The sequence below is a fragment of the Triturus cristatus genome, chromosome 3_2, assembly GCF_964204655.1.
Source record: "Triturus cristatus chromosome 3_2, aTriCri1.1, whole genome shotgun sequence".
In the NCBI taxonomy this organism is placed as follows: Eukaryota; Metazoa; Chordata; class Amphibia; order Caudata; family Salamandridae; genus Triturus; species Triturus cristatus.
Window position 1 is genome coordinate 990,107,778 of NC_140584.1, and position 19,838 is coordinate 990,127,615.

At 44.2% G+C, this 19,838-nt stretch overlaps 1 protein-coding gene across 1 annotated transcript in view; it reads left to right on the plus strand.

Annotated features, from left to right (window-relative positions):
• The window catches only part of ALKBH4 (alkB homolog 4, lysine demethylase), a 29,858-nt gene extending 13,492 nt beyond the window's left edge, over positions 1-16,366 (plus strand). The window contains exon 3 of the mRNA XM_085649598.1: positions 14,630-16,366. Within this exon, the coding sequence (XP_085505724.1) occupies positions 14,630-15,304 (675 nt within the window). The 3' untranslated portion in view covers positions 15,305-16,366. The remainder of the gene's footprint in view (positions 1-14,629) is intronic.
• The last annotated feature ends 3,472 nt before the right edge of the window (positions 16,367-19,838 follow it).

Here is a 19,838-nt window from a genome sequence, read left to right on the forward strand (position 1 = left end):
CCATAGCTACAGCAGAGGATGTTCCTTCTACCTCGCTGCAAAGTCTTGTAATGACGTATCCCTTCACATTCGGACCTCATCCTCTTTTGGAATTCAGGAAAAGACTCAAGACCTGGCTGTTTAACTGAGCCATACCTCTTCAGCTGGACTCTCAGCGCCTGGATACCATCACAGGTGATTAGCTGCACTTTATAAGTCTAGTTCAATTAATTTAAATACAATAAAAAAAAAACGGACAGATATTTTTTTATGTAGTTGTTTGGATGTTGCGCGTGGTAGCTGGTGCATAACTGTTGCTTTCGCATATGTAAGTTGTAGTATAACACAGTCAAGCTACTCCGCATTCACATAGAGAACTTGGCTGAATAGGACTAGGTTTTGATAGCGAGCGCTGTATTTTAAGAATGTACCAGTTTACAGAGTGATTACATCGCTGTATGATGACTGATAGCACTCTTGATACATAGCAAGACTCTCAAGGCCAACCATATGGATCACACACTAGAATGTCGAATATCATTGGTAAGCAAATATTTTTTGAGAGTACCTGCTGCAGAAATAGTTTTCATCTCTGCTTCAATCTTAATAAAATTACCATATAAGGGACGTTTTTGAGCAATTTTCAATGCAGTTGCAAAGGTGTGCAGCTCTGACATAATTGATAGAACTATATACTGTGCTGTTCCCATTTATTTGGGCACTATATGAAATAGTAACTCTCCTAATGTAGTCTTTGAGTTTTCCATGGTAGCCGATAAGTTCAAACTTTGTATGAATGGCATCAGCATCTTAAAATTGAATGCCGAAAAGACGGAGATTTTGGTCTTTGGGTTGCAACATTTGGTGTGGTCAGAACTCTGGTGGCCAGAGACCTTTGGTCTATTACCCACACCAGTTGAATCTGCAAACAATTTGTGGGTTATTTTTGATAATACCCTCATTTTTTACACTCGGGTCAGCAGGACCATGAGCTGCTGTTTTTATTATCAAAATCCTGAATAAGGTATTTCCGCTTCTTCCTGCTGAACTCAGAGCAGCAGTGGTCATCACCTTAGTTATATTACGCCTAGACTATTGCAGCGCTTTATATCTGAACATCAATAAGTCCTCGCTGAATAGACCGCAGGTCATTCAGAATGCAGGAGCCTGCCTGGTACTGAATGTACCTAAACACCTTTCAGTGAGAGAAGGCATTCACTCCCTTTACTGGCTGCCTGTGAGTGACATATATAGCACTCTGCATGGTCTTTGATGCTCTTCAGCATAATGGGCCTGCACCTTTGAGAACAGCATTTTATTGGTATATCTCTAAAAGACAGCTTACATCATCATCCTTCAGGAAAGTGTCCAGCCCCAGTTTCCGCAAACCCCAGGTGGGGCGGCCATTCCTTTTCGGTTACAACAGCGAATCTATGAAACACTCTGCCAGCACACATTGGTGTGTTGGACTCCTTTGGAATTTTCAGCAAGCAACTGAAAACCGGACTCTTTTCCCTTTCGTGATAACAACTCTCTGGTCTCAAATGATGCTTTCCCTCCAGGTCTTAGCGGTTTGATGCCTTCGGGCTTAGTGCGCTCCACAAATAATAATCCCTGCCATTCCATGGCACCCTCGTTGCCAGATTCAGGAATTCAAGGACCCACTCTGAGATGGATCGCCTCCTTTATCTCCAACAGAACTCAACAAGTTAGACTCTCCCCTCATACCTCTGAACACAAGAAGCTCGTCTGCAGAGTCCCCCAGGGTTCCTCCCTCAGACCAACCCTGTGCAACATGTAGATTGCATCCCTCACCCACATCCTAAGAGCCTACAACCTCAACATTTTCTCCTATGCTGAAGACACTCAGCTCATCCTCACTGACACAAACACCACCACCAGGATTTACTTCACCTCCTGCATGTCCAACTTGATGAGAGAGAACTGCCTTAAAGCCGGAGATCCTGATCTTTGGATACAAGGGTTCCCATGGGACTCCTCCTGGTGGCCATCTGAATTAGGACCCATGGCCACCCCCACAGACTGCTGCAGAAACCTCTGCATCACAGAGAAGACAAACGCATGATGAATAAACAGGTCAATGCTGTGGCCTCATCCTGTGACCGCAATCTCAAAATGTTCCGCACGATTTTCAAGTAGCTCCCCACACACACAAGATGCACAGTCACCCAGGCCCTCATAACCAGCAAACTCTACCACGGCAACGCGCTCTATGTTGGCATCTCCAACATGTTCACACAAAGACTCCAGACCATCCAAAACACTGCTGCCAGACTCATCCTAGACGTCCCCAGAAGTGCTCACATCCCTCCCTACCTCATTGAACTACATTGGCTGCCAGTCCAGAAGCGTTGCCAATTCAGCCTGCTCATCCACACCTACATGCCCTCTACAACACTGGACCAGCATACCTCAACGACGGACTTCAACTCTACAAACCTTCTAGACCGCTACGCACTACCCCTCTCACAAGTCCCCACAGAAGTGCATGCCTTCTTGTTCATTGCTGCCAAGAACTGGAATGAACTTCCCCAACACATCAGGACAGCTCCTTCAGTTCTGAACTTCTGCATGAAACTGAAGACGCGCTCTTCCCCCCGCAGCTCCGCACCATCGACGCTGCCGCCGAGCCCCTGCCACCTCCACGAGGCGTTCGAGGCCGCTGCCGGACAGTACTTTGTTCCTTCCTTTTCCGCATTGTTTTTTGACTTCTTGGACTTCTTTTTTGACTTCTTTTCTGTAATTCTATTTGTGCTGTATTCTATTTGTGCTTTATTGCTGCTTCCCACTTGTGCCCACTGCTGCTTGTTCCCGCCTCCCAGCTCATCGTCCCTCCCTTATTTTATGGCGGCCGCTGCGGGGGAGCGCGAGTGAGTCCGCTGACCCTGGTCACTGACGCGCTCTCCCACTGCAGCTCGGCGCCATCGATGCTGCCGCCGAGCCCCTGCCTCCTCCATGGGGAGTTCGAGGCCGCTGCCTGACAGTACTATGTTCCTTCCTTTTCCGCTTTGTTTTTTGACTTCTTGGACTTCGTTTCTGTAATTCTATTTGTGCTGTATTCTATTTGTGCTTAATTACTGCTTCCCACTTGTGCCCACTGCTGTTTTTTTCCCTCGCCCCGCCGCTGCTTCCCCTGCGGCCCCTTCCCCCGGCCCACGCTCGTTCCCGCCTCCCAGCTCATCGTTCCTCCCCTATTTTATGGCGGCTGCTGTGCGGGCGCGCCACTGGCACGCCAAAGGCAAGCCCGTCTGCGACGCGACCAACGCTAGGAACCCTGGACCGCCACACCACCAATGCTATAGCCTACAGCACTTCACAAACTCAACCCAGGCCGCAACAACAACTGCAAGCTAGCTTCGCCGGCCGACACTCACGGACCATTCAGCTGCCACCACTGCCGTCAAACCTACAGCACCGCCAGGAACACGGACCCATCAACACCCAACCGCAAGACCACTACAGAACTTAAGACCCTGCAATGCATCCTCCTCAACGTCCGATCCCTCAGCAAACACGCCACCGAAATCTGGGACCTCATCGACAGCACCGCCCCGAACGTAGCGTTCCTCACCGAAACCTGGACCAACACCACCTCGGGACCGGACCTCCCCCATCGTCATCCCCCAAGGGTACAAGATCATCAGAAGAGACCGCCACACACGCCCGGGAGTAGGTATCGCCATCGTCCACAAATCCACCCTCCGCCTTAGCACACTCTCCGACGAACCCACAGACATGATGGAACATCTACACTTCAAAATACAGACCAACCCTACCACCACCCTCCAAGAAACCCTTGTCTACAGACCCCCTGGACCCCGCGGATCGTTCACCAACGCCATCACGGACATCATCTCCCCGCACGCCATCACATCCACCAACTACACCCTGCTGGGAGACCTCAACTTCCACATCGACAACCAACTGGACCCCAACACCACATCCCTGCTGGACAACCTCCACAACATCGGACTCCGCCAAATCGTGACAGAACCCACGCACTCAACAGGAAACCATCACCTTCAGCCACACCACTGAACTCCCATGGACGGACCATCGTTGCATCCATTTCACCTTCAGAACACCCATCATCCACAGACACCAGCACCTACTCCCATGAAGAAACTGGACCAGAATCACTGACTACCAGCTTACCTCTTCACTCAGCAACTCCACCCCAACCATCACAGAAAACGACGACCCCAACACAGCAGTCCGAACCCTGCACAGATAGATCTCCGACAGCGCCAACACCATAGCCCCCTCAGGAGAAACAACACCCACGCCAAGAAAGCCAGATGGTTTACCACTGAACTTTGAGAATCTAGACGCACCTGCCGCCGCCTCGAAAAGGCCTGGTGGAGAACCAAATCCACAGAAGCCCACAACAACTTCAGAGCCGCTACCAAAGCCCACCACCAACTCATCAGAAAAACGAGGAAAAAAATCAATTAAAGACAGAATCTCCACACACGCACACAACAGCAAGGAACTCTTCAATATCATCAAGGAGTTCGCCCAACCCACCAGCGAGTCGACTGACATCCTCCCTCACAAGACCTCGGCGACAAACTCAGCACCTTCTTTCACCACAAAATCAAGAGCATCTACAACAACTTCGACGAAGACAACCATTACACGGAACCCCCAACAACAACCCCCAACACCCTGAAGCAAACTAGTGAGAGCTGGACAGCCCTCACTACCAAAGACACACTGAAGACGATGAAGTTAATCCACTCTGGGGCCCTGCCCCCACCACATTTTCAACAGAGCAGCCGACACCATCGCACCCATGCTCCGCAACAATATCAACTGCTCCTTGGTGACCGCCTCATTCCCCGACGACTGGAATCACGCAGAGTTCAACCCCCTCCTGAAGAAACCCTCGGCAGACCCCACCGACCTCAAAAACTACAGACCCATCTCCCTGCTCCCGTTTCCGGCGAAAGTCATTGAGAAAGCCATCAACAGCCTACTTTCCACATTTATCGAAGAGCACAACATCCTTGACTCCTCCCAACCCGGCTTCAGGAAAAACCACAGTACGGAAACCGCCCTCCTCGCCGCAAAAGACGACATTCGCACCCTACTAGACAAAGGAGAAACAGTAGCCCTCATCCTCCTCGACCTCTCAGCTGCATTTGACAGTCTCCCACCGCACCCCAATACGCAGCCTCCATGACGAAGGGATCCAGGAAAAGGCCCTCGACTGGATCAGTTCCTTCCTTTCCGGCAGATCACAGTGGGTCAGACTCCCCCCCCCCCCCCCCTTTCCTCTCAGGCCCTACGCCAACCACCTGCGGAGTCCACCCTCAGCCCGACGCTCTTCAACATCTACATGGCTCCGCTCGCCCCCATCGTCAGAACCCACGGACTCAACATTGTGTCATACGCAGACGACACCCAGCTTATCCTCTCCCTATCCAACAAACTCACCACCGCCAGACACAACTTTCGAGAAGGCATGGAAGCCGTCGCCAAATATATGAAAAACACCTGCCTACAACTCAACGCCCTCCTTGATGGACCGGAACCTGCACCCCCCCCTCCCCCCCCCCCCACCAGCACCTGGAGACCCTTACGGGTGAGTAGTCGCGCTCCAACAAACGCTTGATTGATTGATTGATTCAACTAGGAGCTCTGCCCGGCCCACATTCCTGTTCCAGCACTTGATACCCTCACGGGTGATGAGCTGCATCATACAAATTGACATAACATTGCCATATCATGACTACATAATAGCATGAACTTGTCACTAGTGTATCTCTGTTCCACTTGTGCATTGAGAGCTGCTGCAGAAGGAACAGCGCAGAGTGGATGCGTATTCAAAAGAATGCTGTTTCCATGAAACATGTATTATTAAATAGATTTTAAAAAATACACTGCCCATTTTGATAGTCAGAAGCTCCACATTCCAGAACACAGCACAATGGCAGCTGGTTCCACAGTTCATTTCGAAATTACACTGAGGGACATTGGATGCCACAATTAAACATTGCTTCTATTCTGTTAGCTCTATTATGGACTTCAAATTGTTTATAAATTGAATAAAGATACACAAGATAGAAACTGGTGTTACAGGTTGATAACCAGTTATTCTCCATCGTGAGATATGCATTAGTAGTTGTAAGCAATGGATAGTATTACAAGTTCATCCCTTTTCGAAGACCATGGAACATCTCTAAAGAAGAGATGCAATAGAAATAGACCTCCCGCATGCCTTACTTCTAGAGCCCAATTTTATCCTTAGTATATTGAACAAATTCTTGCTTTCTATGTGGGTAATAGGCAATTATGAGGGTGCTGTGGTTTTAAAAAATATATGTAATTATGGATTTGCTGCAATTGCCACATAATCCCGATTCTGCTGCATAATTTGCAGATTTTTTCTCCCCAAAAATGTTTCTAGCCCACATGAGTCAAATGTCAGTAATGAAGACGGCCACACACAGTTCCACGCAGACAGCCTCTATATCGTGGATTACTGTTTTCATGTGTTAAACTGGTACAAAGGAGATGAAGCTTTGCCAGACATTAGTAGTTGTTAAAATGGCAAACTAATCCTGCTGCAGATTATGCCACATAATTTTGTTAACCTGCTGCATAATTTGCTCCTCACCGGTCACATATCCACACGGTCCTGAGTAATTTCTAAGGGGTTTTAAATGATCTGTTAAGGTGTTCTAACCAAAGCTAATTATTACTTCCCTTTAACCTTTGTTTTGTTACAGTGATTTTCTTTTTGGGTGCTAATATACCAGATGCAGCAGTTTCCTGTCTCCAACCTGCCACGTGCAGCCAATCCCAACTGCGCAGAGCCTTCATCCGAAAAATCACTGAAATGTGCAAGTTCTAGTTAGCATTATAATAATTAATGCGTCGTACAACTGCTATATAAACCCTAACTTGCTCACCGAAAGCAAGTTTGCGGTTACAAATGTCGTAAATCATCTTATAGATGAGCTTGCATATCACATTTCCTCTTAACACTATGAAAGAGACCACTATAAATGTAATATATTTTGGTTTGAGTATGTATTGTTGTTTAATTATGGTGTACTTTTAGGCAGTGGCGGCTCGCCGATGGAGTGCGGTGAGGGAGGGCAGGGTGGGGGGGCGGGGGGGGGGGTAGTGGACTGGGACATACGACGGACAGGAGTAAAGTAAGTAAGTAAATAAAACTATTTACCTTGCGCTCGCTGCATCGCAGTTAGCTGTGTCCCTGAGGAGGGACACAGTCACCTAATGGTAAGAGCATCTCAACAGAAGCTCAGTGGAACTGCAGCCAGTTACTCTGCCACTGCTCTTATTTCGTGCCTAGGCAGGCAAAACACGAGGCACTGGTCTCCCCAATTTGTGTTAGTCACATATCCAACGTTGACCTTCACTATTAGGAAACCCACTCGAATCTGCTTTTAAGTACGAAGATGCCTGCTCTTGGAACATGAAGCTTAGAATCATACTCCCTCCCCCATCCCAGTGCAGCAGTAATTTACTGACCTGAAATAACTAAGTAATTTTTTTACAACAGTTCAGAAACATTTTGATTTCTTTTATGTGGGCATGCTGTAAGTTTAGTGTGACTGAGCCCCTGTGTCAGTAAATCTAGTTGTTTCTGTGATGGTTCACCCATCTGGGCTTTCAGCTGGTGCCCCACCAGAAATATTCCGTCACACCAATAGTCTGGAATTTTGAGTCTTTCACCTGAGAGGCGGCACCACACAGCTCCAGACTCTAGGACTGACAGGAAAAGTATCCAACTGTGCTTGTGTGATGGGCCTGGCAGCCCATCAATCATGAACAGTTTGGGTCTTTTTATGAGGGCAGAGCACAAGTACTCGTTTAGGAAGCTGTTGTCTGGAACCCAAACTCTCACCCCTTCAGCAGAGCACTGCATTTCTATGCTCCACTATCACCTCTTCAGCAGAGCACTGTATTTCTATGCTCCACTATCACCTCTTCAGCAGAGCACTGTATGTCTATGCTCCACTATCACCTCTTCAGCAGAGCAATGTATTTCTATGCTCCACTATCACCATTTCAGCAGAGCACTGTATGTCTATGCTCCACTATCACCATTTCAGCAGAGCACTGTATTTCTATGCTCCGCTGTCGCCTCTGCAGCAGAGCACTGTATTTCTATGCTCCACTATCACCATTTCAGCAGAGCACTGTATTTCTATGCTCCACTATCGCCTCGTCAGCAGAGTACTGTATTTCTATGCTCCACTATCACCATTTCAGCAGAGCACTGTATTTCTATGCTCCACTATCACCATTTCAGTAGAGCACTGTATTTCTATGCTCCGCTGTCGCCTCTGCAGCAGAGCACTGTATTTCTATGCTCCACTATCACCATTTCAGCAGAGCACTGTATTTCTATGCTCCACTATCGCCTCTTCAGCAGAGTTCTGTATTTCTATGCTCCACTATCACCATTTCAGCAGAGCACTGTATTTCTATGCTCCACTATCACCATTTCAGCAGAGCACTGTATTTCTATGCTCCGCTGTCGCCTCTGCAGCAGAGCACTGTATTTCTATGCTCCACTATCACCATTTCAGCAGAGCACGGTATTTCTATGCTCCACTATCGCCTCTTCAGCAGAGTACTGTATTTCTATGCTCCACTATCACCATTTCAGCAGAGCACTGTATTTCTATGCTCCACTATCACCTCTTCAGCAGAGTACTGTATTTATATGCTCCGCTGTCACCTCTTCAGCAGAGCACTGTATTTCCATGCTCCAAAGCCAGTAGCAGGCCCTGTGCTCACACTTGAAGCATGACATGCAGTGTAGGCTGTAGTGCAGTAAACCAGCATGCAGCTCAAGCTGTATTGCCCTTATTTGATGTACTCCTCCGTTGCTGCTGTATGACTCATCTGAGTGAGAAACCGTTGCAAATGAATTCCACATGCATATGCTTTTTATTTAGCGTGCTTCACTAATCCTGCACCTTGGAAGACCAACCGCAGGTACACTGGCTTAAAATAGCTCTTTGAAAGTTCTGATATGGTCCACTTTCCAGCTAAGCCTTTATTCATACATGTTGCCACCACAGTGGAATGTTCAGGAAGTGCTGGTCTAAAATGCTAGCACTATTGAAGCTTGATGTCATGTTGAAACATCTCTTCCTGAATACTGTAGAAATGAAGCACTTTATTACTTCATGAACACACAAATGTCACTCTTGGATTGCCTGTCCTTTTCAGGCAAACTCTGCAAATGCCCTCAAAAGTAGCAAGTGGTCACCCACAGAAGGAAGCCAGTGACCTTCGCAAATAATTGGCAGCTCATTGATTTGTACCACTAATCCTACCTCAATTCTTACATGTATCTCCTGTATGTTTGTAGTATTGGTTTTCTATATAGTCTATTCTCGTCTTTGTTATCTCACTTTCTGTTTCTAACACATAGCTAGGAGACAGATGTTACTTGAGTGGCATGTCTTATATTGTACACAATTACATTCCACATTATCAGCATCAATGCACTTCATATTTTACAAACACACACAAGCTGATTTTTTTTTTATATATATATATATATTTGGGTTTTTTTCAACAAAGGACGCGGCACTCAAAGCTTTGGATCCTGCTTAATTCAATGAGGATTAAGCACTCGGACCAACGCGCTTCAGCCCTCCCACGGCTTTGCTCACGGTTAGTGAGTCCTCTTCAGTTTCTACTTTTTATCCCATATTAGCCTTAATGTGGCATTATGGGAATTGTAGTTTTACAAGCAGTTCAATCACATATTTACAAGAGGAAATTACACTTTTCGGGCTATTTGTAATTTACATTATTAGTACAAATATTGTAGACATTGTCCTCATGGTTTTTACGTGCCATTTAAAGTCAAAATTCTTGGTATAGTACCTGTGCCATTCAAATGCATTTGAACATTGTGTCATTACGCGCCATTTTTTGTTTACAGTTTATGGTATAGTACCCATTTCAATCATTATAAAAACAATTTGTATGCTGATTAGGTCTTCACATTGATCATATTGACTTGCATTTTTGAGCTACCAATATTAATTGCAACTTTGTATTTTTTACATTGTTTGAGGGTATAGTACCCATTCCAAAGGGGACATTTTTGGAACATTTCATTTCAATGTCCATATAGCTCTGTAACCAGTTCTTTAGCGACTGAGTTGATTTTAGTTTAACATAATTATATGTTTACAAGCACTGTTTCCTTCAATCCAGATGTACATAAACTTCTTCGTCGTTGTTCATCCCTCCCGGTGTTTTCGTTTTCAGCCTGATGATAAACCGTGATTCTATTTGTCGAAGTTTTTTCATTCTGTTGCCTCCGCGTTCTTCTTGCGGTATCATATGAATCCCTCAATAATTCATTGCTCTCCAGTCACCTTTCTGGCAGGATGCCATATGTTTAGCTGTTGCATATGACATATATTTATTTTTAAAAAATCAGGTGGAGAGTGGATCGCGTGTCCTGAAAGAACCAGGGTTTTTAGTATTCGTATCGTATACCGATAAAATAACCCTCATTCACGTTATCAGGTAGAAAGAAGCGGTATATCTTGATTCCGCTCTGTTGTTATCAACGTGACAGCATCATCATTGGGTTAGTAAAGTGCTTCCTCCACCGGAGGTTGTCCCACTGGTTATTTCAGTAGTGATCTCCGTGATTAGTGATAGTGTATGGTGAAGTGACGTGAAAAGAAAAATTATTAAAAATCTCGTACAGTCAGTGCATTCTTTTATTCAGACTGGGTTCGAGATAGATTAAAAGGTCTTGGTGTGCACCGGAAGACTAGTTATGGTCTAATGCACTGTGAGGTGTCCATAAAAAAGGTCGACATGTTTCAGCCCTTTATGTTGCCTCAGAGGGGTCAAACGGGCTTTCTTCAGGACCTAGCAAGGTGAGAGGCCCTCTATTAAAAGGGTCTCCAGTGAAAAAGGTAGAGAAATTGATCCACCTGTATTCGTTCAATTAGAACCTATGCAGTTGGAAAAAATATGGAAAAAAATATGGGGGGGGGGAAGGGAATAAAGAAGACATTCCTAGTTAGGTTCTTACTTTATGCTGTATAAATGCTCAACAAGTAAAAGCATCAGATGGTGTAACAACTAAAAAAATGTGTTGGTATAACAACTATTAAAATGTTTTTAAGAAAATTCTTGGCAATTCTTTTGCAGCAATTGGTTTTACTCTTATTTGGTAAGAACAATAAATGGCAACTCTTTGACACCACTCATTTTTCATTCAGTTGAGGCAAATTCCACCCTCATTTATGCAAGTATAGATCTAACAGAACATCCATTTTGTCATATTAGGGCAAAGGCTCAAAGAGATAACTCTGTGTCAATGTGCGCGACATGGAGTCAAATAAACTCATCTTTCAACAAAAGGACATCTGTGAAAGAATCTAAAGAGATAGTCGTGTACCCATAATGAGGAATGTGTTTATATTCTGGAATAATACTAATTAATGGGAGTGACATAGCTTCAGATTAGTACACTGCGCATAGCTAATAAGAATGTGATTACGTGTAGTCTAAATGTGAGCATGAATCGGCCATATATTGTGTATTATTCCATACATCTGAATCAGCGTGAAATGGTGTTGTATCGTGCGTATTTTTGCTCATAATCCCTTCTTTAGAGAGGGGGGTTCAAAATTAGGGAGTTACATGTGTGGTGGCGCGATGTTACTGCGCACTCTTCTGATCGAAAAATAGATAATTCCTGACAATACGGATAAACTTATGAAAGGCGTGTGCGATGTTGTAAAGGCATTGCGCGTAGGTAACTGCAACTCGTTTCTAAGATTTGTTTCGTAAGTTTCATGCAGATATACTACAATGGCGTTGTATCGCGCGTTTTTTTGCTCATAATCCCTTCATTAGAGAGGGGGGTTCAAAATAAGGGAGTTACATGTGTAGTGGCGCGATGTTACTGCGCACTCTTCTGATAGAAAAATAGATAATTCCTGACAATACGGATAAACTCATGAAAGGCGTGTGCGTTGTTGTAAAGGCATTGCGCGTAGGTAACTGCAACTCGTTTCTAAGATTTGTTTCGTAAGTTTCATGCAGGTATACTACAATGGCATTCTCATCTTATTCGACTTTACCTTAAATCCCAGGATTCGGGGCTACATCAGGTCTTGGGGGAGCCGTCACCGCTCTTAAAATAATAATGGGAAAGGATACTCGTGAGGGGCATTGCGGAGTAATGCATTACAGTTTTCGACGGCGTCCTCGTGTTCTGCTCGTATACCTCTGTGGCAGTGTTGCACGACTGGTGCTGGCTCTTCCTCTCGTGACTCGGTACTGATTCGGGTTTAACCTGGTGTGATTAAGTAGGAGAATACATGGAAAACGAAAAAGGACTAACAATGAGCTCAGATTCCCCTTTATTTAAAAGGAGTGAAGTTAAATAAGTTGTGAAGTCGCGCCATTTCACGCTGATTCAGATGTATGGAATAATACACAATATATGGCCGATTCATGCTCACATTTAGACTACACGTAATCGCATTCTTATTACATATGCGCAGTGTACTAATCCGAAGCTATGTTACTCCCATTAATTAGTATTATTCCATAATATAAACACATTCCTCATTATGGGTACACGACTATCTCTTTAGATTCTTTCACAGATGTCCTTTTGTTAAAAGATGAGTTTATTTCACTCCATGTCGCACACATTGACACAGAGTTATCTCTTTGAGCCTTTGCCCTAATATGACAAAATGATGTTCTGTTAGATCTATACTTGCATAAATGAGGGTGGAATTTGCCTCAACTGAATGAAAAATGAGTGGTGTCAAAGACTTGCCATTTATTGTTCTTGCCAAATAAGAGTAAAACCAATTGCTGCTAAAGAATTGCCAAGAATTTTCTTAAAAACATTGTATTAGTTGTTATAACAACACATTTTTTAGTTGTTACACAATCTGATGCTTTTACTTGTTGAGCATTCATACAGCATAAAGTAAGAACCTAACTAGGAATGTCTTCTTTATTCCTCCCCCCCCCCCCCCCCCCCCATATTTTTTTTCCATATTTTTTCCAACTACATAGGTTCTAATTGAACGAATACAGGTGGATCAATTTCTCTACCTTTTTCACTGGAGAGTGGAGACCCTTTTAATAGAGGGCCTCTCACCTTGCTAGGTCCTGAAGAAAGCCCGTTTGACCCCTCTGGGGCAACATAAAGGGCTGAAACATGTCGACCTTTTTTATGAACACCCCACAGTGCTTTAGACCATAACTAGTCTTCCGGTGCACACCAAGACCTTTTAATCTATCTCGAACCCAGTCTGAATAAAAGAATGCACTGACTGTACGAGATTTTTAATAATTTTTCTTTTCACGTCACTTCACCATACACTATCACTAATCACTGAAATCACTACTGAAATAACCAGTGGGACAGCCTCCGGGTGGAGGAAGTACTTTACTAACCCAATGATGATGCTGTCATGTTGATAACAACAGAGCGGAGAATCAAGATATACCGCTTCTTTCTACCTGATAACGTGAATGAGGGTTATTTTATCGGTATACGATACGAATACTAAAAACCCTGGTTCTTTCAGGACAAGCGATCCACTCTCCACCTGATTTTTTTGATATTCGGAAAAAGAAGCTGAGTGGACCATATGCTCTTCTTTCTCCCTCCCATTTGATTACAACTGATATCTTTATTTTTAACAGCCCGAATATGCTCAAGGATTCCTTTTTTTAGCATACATACGGTGCTGCCAACGTATTGCATCCCACAGTTGCATTCAATTATGTAGTTCACATGTGTTGATGTACATGAACTTTGCTGTTCGATCTTGATGGTTTTTCCATTTGGTTCATTGATGGAACTTTAGTTTTTTTCCAATTTTACATGCATTGCAGACATTACATCTTTTGAATCCCTTCTGCTGGCTACTTAGCCAGTTTTCTTGCTCAGCTTCTTTAAAATGGCTTGAGACTAGTGCATCTTTGAGAGACTTTGTTTTTCTGTAAGTCTCCATTGGTCTTTCTCCCAGTATCTTTCCTATGTCTGGGTCCCCAGAGATTAGATGCCAGTATTTCTTGATTTTGGTCACAATTAGGCCACTATATATATATTATTACTCTCAAAGCTACAATAGAATGGTGAAAAGGTAAGAATGAAAGATATTTGTAACACAGTATGTAAAACAGTATTGGAATGCACTCAAACAATTAAGATCTTAATACGAGGAAGAATGAAGCCTCACTAAACATGTCAGCGCTGTAAACCAAATTCATTTATTCCGCATATATTAAATGTGCCAGCAGGTCAATTACTTACTCTTGGGTGTTCACAACAGTTGGCAACAACGTTACCCACCCGCAGTCTGTTACAAAGAGGGTCGCTGGCTCACATAAGGAGAGCCTCCTCTTTCCCTTTTTGAATGGAAATACTGTCCTAGTCAATGTCTGTAGTTTGATAAGAACGAGGGGTGTTGTCTGATTGTGCTACATGTTGTGTACATCGCTCTCATCATGTTTCTTTGCTCCTGTGATACATGTTTCTTATGTCGTTTTCTACCCAAAGCTTGAATGAGCTGTATGCAAAAAGAAAGTTAAAATGAACACGTTTTTCTCCCTTCCTATTTTATAGGATTATGGTCCAAATGTGAACTTCAAGAAGCAGAAGTTGAAAGTTGGCCATTTCAGTGGTTTGCCCAGTTTCAGCAAAGACATTGTGAGGCGGATGGAGGAGCATTCGGTACTTCAAGGTTTCCAACCGGTTGAGCAGTGCAACTTGGATTATGACCCACAGCGAGGATCAGCCATCGATCCTCACTTTGATGACTGGTGGCTGTGGGGGGAGCGGCTGGTCACATTAAATCTACTCTCAGAAACTGTTCTTACCATGTCTTGTGACTCTGCAGATAAACTCGAATTATTTAAAGCCTCCAGCAAAGCAGAGACATCAAACCATACATCAATTAATGGTACTTCCCACAAAAAGCCAAACATGGTTGACAGAGAAGCTTGTTCGACCACTGTCGCCTCCAGTATTCAGAATAACGGACAGGATCCTTTGACAAGATGTGTACCATTTAGTGAAGTGCAGGTATCCATCTTTTTACCACGAAGATCCTTAGTCATATTATCAGGGGAAGCACGACTTAAGTGGAAACACGCAATTTACCGTGAACACATAGAACATCGCAGGGTATGTTGTACATTCAGGGAATTGTCTGCAGAGTTCAGTGCAGGCGGCAAGGAAGAGGAACTGGGAAAGAAACTACTAGACATAGCTTTGAGCTTCAAAGGAAGACCAACCTGATGACTACTTACCACAACACTTTTAGAACAGATATTAAGAACCGACATGATCATCTCTGTAAATATGCAATTCTCTTAACTAAACAATTTCGTTTTAAATATGCAAATAAACATTTTAAATAATATTACAACCATAATGAAAATTCTGCAACTAGGGACTGTATAATAATAAAAGGTATCCATTGAGTATCAGGAAGGGAAAGCTCATATGTACCAGAAAGGAAAGACACAATATGACAAATTCCTGGAGCTGTGGTAGGAATAGGGGCACATTGTTAAAGAGGGAAAATGGATTTCAACTGGTCAGAAATTGAGATATCGGCAATCATAAAAATGTTAGGTGAATATATCCAAAATAAGTCTTGAATTAAGTCATAAGCAAGGAGAAGAAAGGTTGGCTCTATTTTTACAGATTAAATCCAGAATATCAGATAATAGTTTGAGAGGAGATGCTGTCTATCGATTAAGTCATTAGGTGCAGTTCTAGTGTTCTAGAGTTCTAATTCCAATTTTGCAACTTGACAATTATTTGAGACATTGGGCAATCAACATTTCCCCTACTTTCATAATTAGGGGCACATTGAACTCCCCCCAAACAGCATCAAGTGCAATGTAAATAACCGAGCCATTCTTATTTAGATATTACTTTAACAATCACAGTACAATATTAAGTCCCCCATTGGTTTTACTCAAAAGTATAAAATAATAATATTAATGCAGCATCAAAGGAGGATTGTGCAAATACAACGTTTGTACCAGAAATACGATGCCTGCATGAAATAACATTCAGCAGTCTTGCTAGATGCACACACAACAATCTTGTATTGCTTAACTTTCCACTGATCGGAGTGCTTAGCATTTCCCCATATAATGCGAAGGACTGGTACATTTTATTTTGCCATTACTTTGTATCAAAGGAAGCCATCCGGAATCATTTCTGTTAATATAGTAGGCTTGAGGGTGGTTCTCTTAAGTTTTAAAGCACAGCTATTGGATATTGTACACTATGTAACAAAAAACATTGCATCTTAAGCAAACAGAATTATGCTAGTTTTTCACCAGGTTATGTGTTAGCAAACCAATGGCCCTATTACACATAGGGCGTAATTTCCCTGGTTGCGCCACTGCACGCCTTGAAACATGTGCGTCAGGCGCAAATAGGGAAAGTTCACCCTATTACATTTAATGCGCTGCCCCAAGGGCAGCCGTGAAGTCGTGCTACCCTGGTGGCAGCGAATTCACGTGAAAAACGGAGCGGTTTTGAATCGGCTGCTCCGTGTCTCACTGTGAAGAGGCAACCCGCCTGCACTTTTTTTTTTAAAGAGGGGAGATTAATCCCCTTGCACACGGGTGCAGTGAGTGACTGCACCTGCAAGCAAGGGGATGACTGGGAGGGGGTGGGGTCCATAGGACTTCCAGAGGCCTGCATCAGGGGGTGCACTGACACTGCCCCTCCTGACAGCTTCCTTGCCTCTGCACCCAAGTCTATAATACAGTGCCTGCGTAGAGGCAAAGAAGCTGTGGGGAGGCGCACTGTCAGTGCGCCCCCTGATGGCAGCCCTCAGAAAGGTCCGCAGACCCTTGTGCAGCCCTTTCTGTAATACAGATAACGCTGGGGCACATATAGCACCAGAGGGTGTTTCCCTCATTTGTATGGGGGCATGACCCCATGCAAATGACAATCCCTTTGCCTCTAGGCCAGAGTCAAAAATACAGCGCCTGCGCAAAGGCAAAGGGATTCACTAATTTGCATGGGGCCATGCCCCCAAACAAATGAGGGAACACCCTCTGGTGATAGCGCTGGTGCAATATGTGCCCCAGCGTTATCTGTATTACAGACAAGGCCGCACGAGCGTCTGCGGACCTTTCTGTAATACGAACGTGGCCCGGAGGTGCGCAAAGCAGGCGCACATGCCCGTTGCACCCCTGGGGCACGTTCTGTAATACGGCCCCAAATGTCTTTCCACTTTAGGCGACTGCAAATTATAACCATCATTATTTATACGGGGCACCTCTTTGCTTGATGTCTCTTGAAAACATGTATATGCTTCTACTACACTTGTACCTCTAACCTGCAAATACCTCAACTTGTTTGATATTCTTATACATAAAGAACAGGAACACAAATACATGATGATGTGCAAGTGACTCATGCTACAGAATCGTAAATCAGAAATGATTTGTATCATATTGAACGTGGCCTCCTCGCAAGCCAATCGGGAGGTGAGAGTTCACTTCTTGAGGCTTCAAATATCGAAAGCACCTGTGTAGAGGAAGCGAATCTCGGATTTCCCATCAGCATGGAACAGAGGCGTGTGGGTCCAGGTTAGCTTCTGGAACAGACAGGGGCTGGATTTCAGAACCAGCGGTGTCAAACATCTGGCAGAGGGGCAGCACTGAGAGCAGATTCACAGAGCTGCAGCCAAGAGCCCACCTCATTTCTGCTCGAGGTGTTTTTTCCCCCATTGAACTGAAGGAAACGTGCTCACCGACAAGCTTATACAATGGTGTCTGGAGGGAAGAGGCCAGACCTGGACAACCCTATGGGTAGAGGCGAGAGAGTTAAATTGTTTCCAATGCAACAATCAGCCTTTGAGCTCCTAATGCCTGCCCTCCGCATGCAAGATTACCAGACGATTCCATGATAAAGTATGCAGTGCTACATGCTAGTGCATTCTGGGAGCTGAAGTCCTGGCGGATCTAGCTTGGTGCACTTTAACTAACATCGGACAACAAGAATATGTAAAAACAAAAGACCAAAGCACTGCATCCTTCGTGACATACTCATCTGGAAACCTTAACCATGCGTGACCACAGGAGACTAAGCACAGGTCAGGCGGCCCACAAAGGTGGATGCAGCAGAGTTTACCCCGCACACTGGAGGCAGCTCATTTTAAATGCACAGAACAAATCTATGCAGGAGTCAACGCAGATCTGTAAACTAACGTTTCTGAACTTTAACTGATGTTATGCTAATGTATGCATGTTCTGGCAATGGGTTGCGTCTATCTCTCAATCTAAAGCAGTCCGAGTTAGACTTCACCTGGTACTAGGGCAGTGGTCTTTAAACTTCTTAATGCTGCGCCTCCCTGTGTAAAATAAAAAAAAAACATTCACACACCCCCCTCAATTTTTCACAATTATTCTGTTAAATTGGCATTGTTTAAATATGTCTAAACATATTTAAACATTGTAGTTAAGTTCTGTTACCCCTTTTATACATACTCCCAGTCAGGATATAAATGACAAAAGATGTTAGTGATGGGCCGTTACCAGGGCAGTATTAACCATTAAGCACATGCTTAGGACATCAAGTGAAGTGGGTCCCCACAGAAATTTTTCCATAGCTGGATTTACCATGGACCATATGTGTAAAACTGCAAATGGTGCTGCTGAACCTATAAATACAGTGGAAGAAGACAAATTTAAAAAACTCCATCTTACTGTAGTTTTTGTTTCATTTTGAAAAATAAAATATGATTTGACAGTTTATTATTGTTTATATTTGGAATTTGATATATATGTAGGCACCAAATTCTTTTAAGTGTTTATGGACTCTAGCGGTCTTAATCCGACCCTGCCCATTACTAAGTGGCTTACTTCCGGTCATTTTTTTTCACTTAAAACAAAGCACAATGCTGCTCTTGGACAGAGCCTGGCGCCCCCCCCTGGGATCACTTAAGGCCCGCACACAGGGACCCATCCCCCCAGTTAGAAGAACTAGGGCAACCAGATTTTGAAAAGTAACAGGCCAGACATAAAAGTAGGGCTAAAGCCTTAAGTGTTACTTTAACATCTGGCCTGTACAGGTTTTTTGCATAGCCTTGTAAAGGTGTGAGCGTGTATGTACACACTGATCTATATATACATACACACACATTTACAAGATTGTTTATATAACATGACCTATGGCAGGACCTTCACCCTGCGCGCTCCTCCCCACTTTGTGTACCCTCTGCTGGGAGCATGCTGCTGACCCCCTCCATCGCTTCCTGAAGAAACAGATAATTACTTAAATCATTTCAGGCTTTAGAGGCGCTAGTGTAAAGGAGAGCATAGTTTCAATTCTGCTTTGCAGGATGTCCTGACCTTTGTCCCAAAAACCGGGACATGTGTTGACAATTAAGACACCTGGACAGTCCTCTGACAACCAGGACTGTCCGGGGAAATCCGGGACGTCTGGTCATCCTACGTGGTCCTCGAAGTACAACAGCTCTAATAAATAAGTAAAAGTGTAAACAAGCATTGGCACAGCCAATAGGTCTCGCCTTTGGGACCTTATAAGTGTTTAGCCATGCTACAGTGGAGTTGTTGCACCAAGGATATTGTGCTGGATAACTAAACACTTATAAGGTCCCAAAGGCGAGACCTATTGGCTATGCCAATGCTTTCCGTACAGTGGTTCTGCATTTGAGCAAAATAAGTTAAACACATTCCATGAAAGAGCGACAGCTTTCACTGGTTCCACACAGGACAGTCTGGGCTTAGGGTTTAATGCACGCCGGTGTGCATTTTACGCCTAACACAAATCAAGT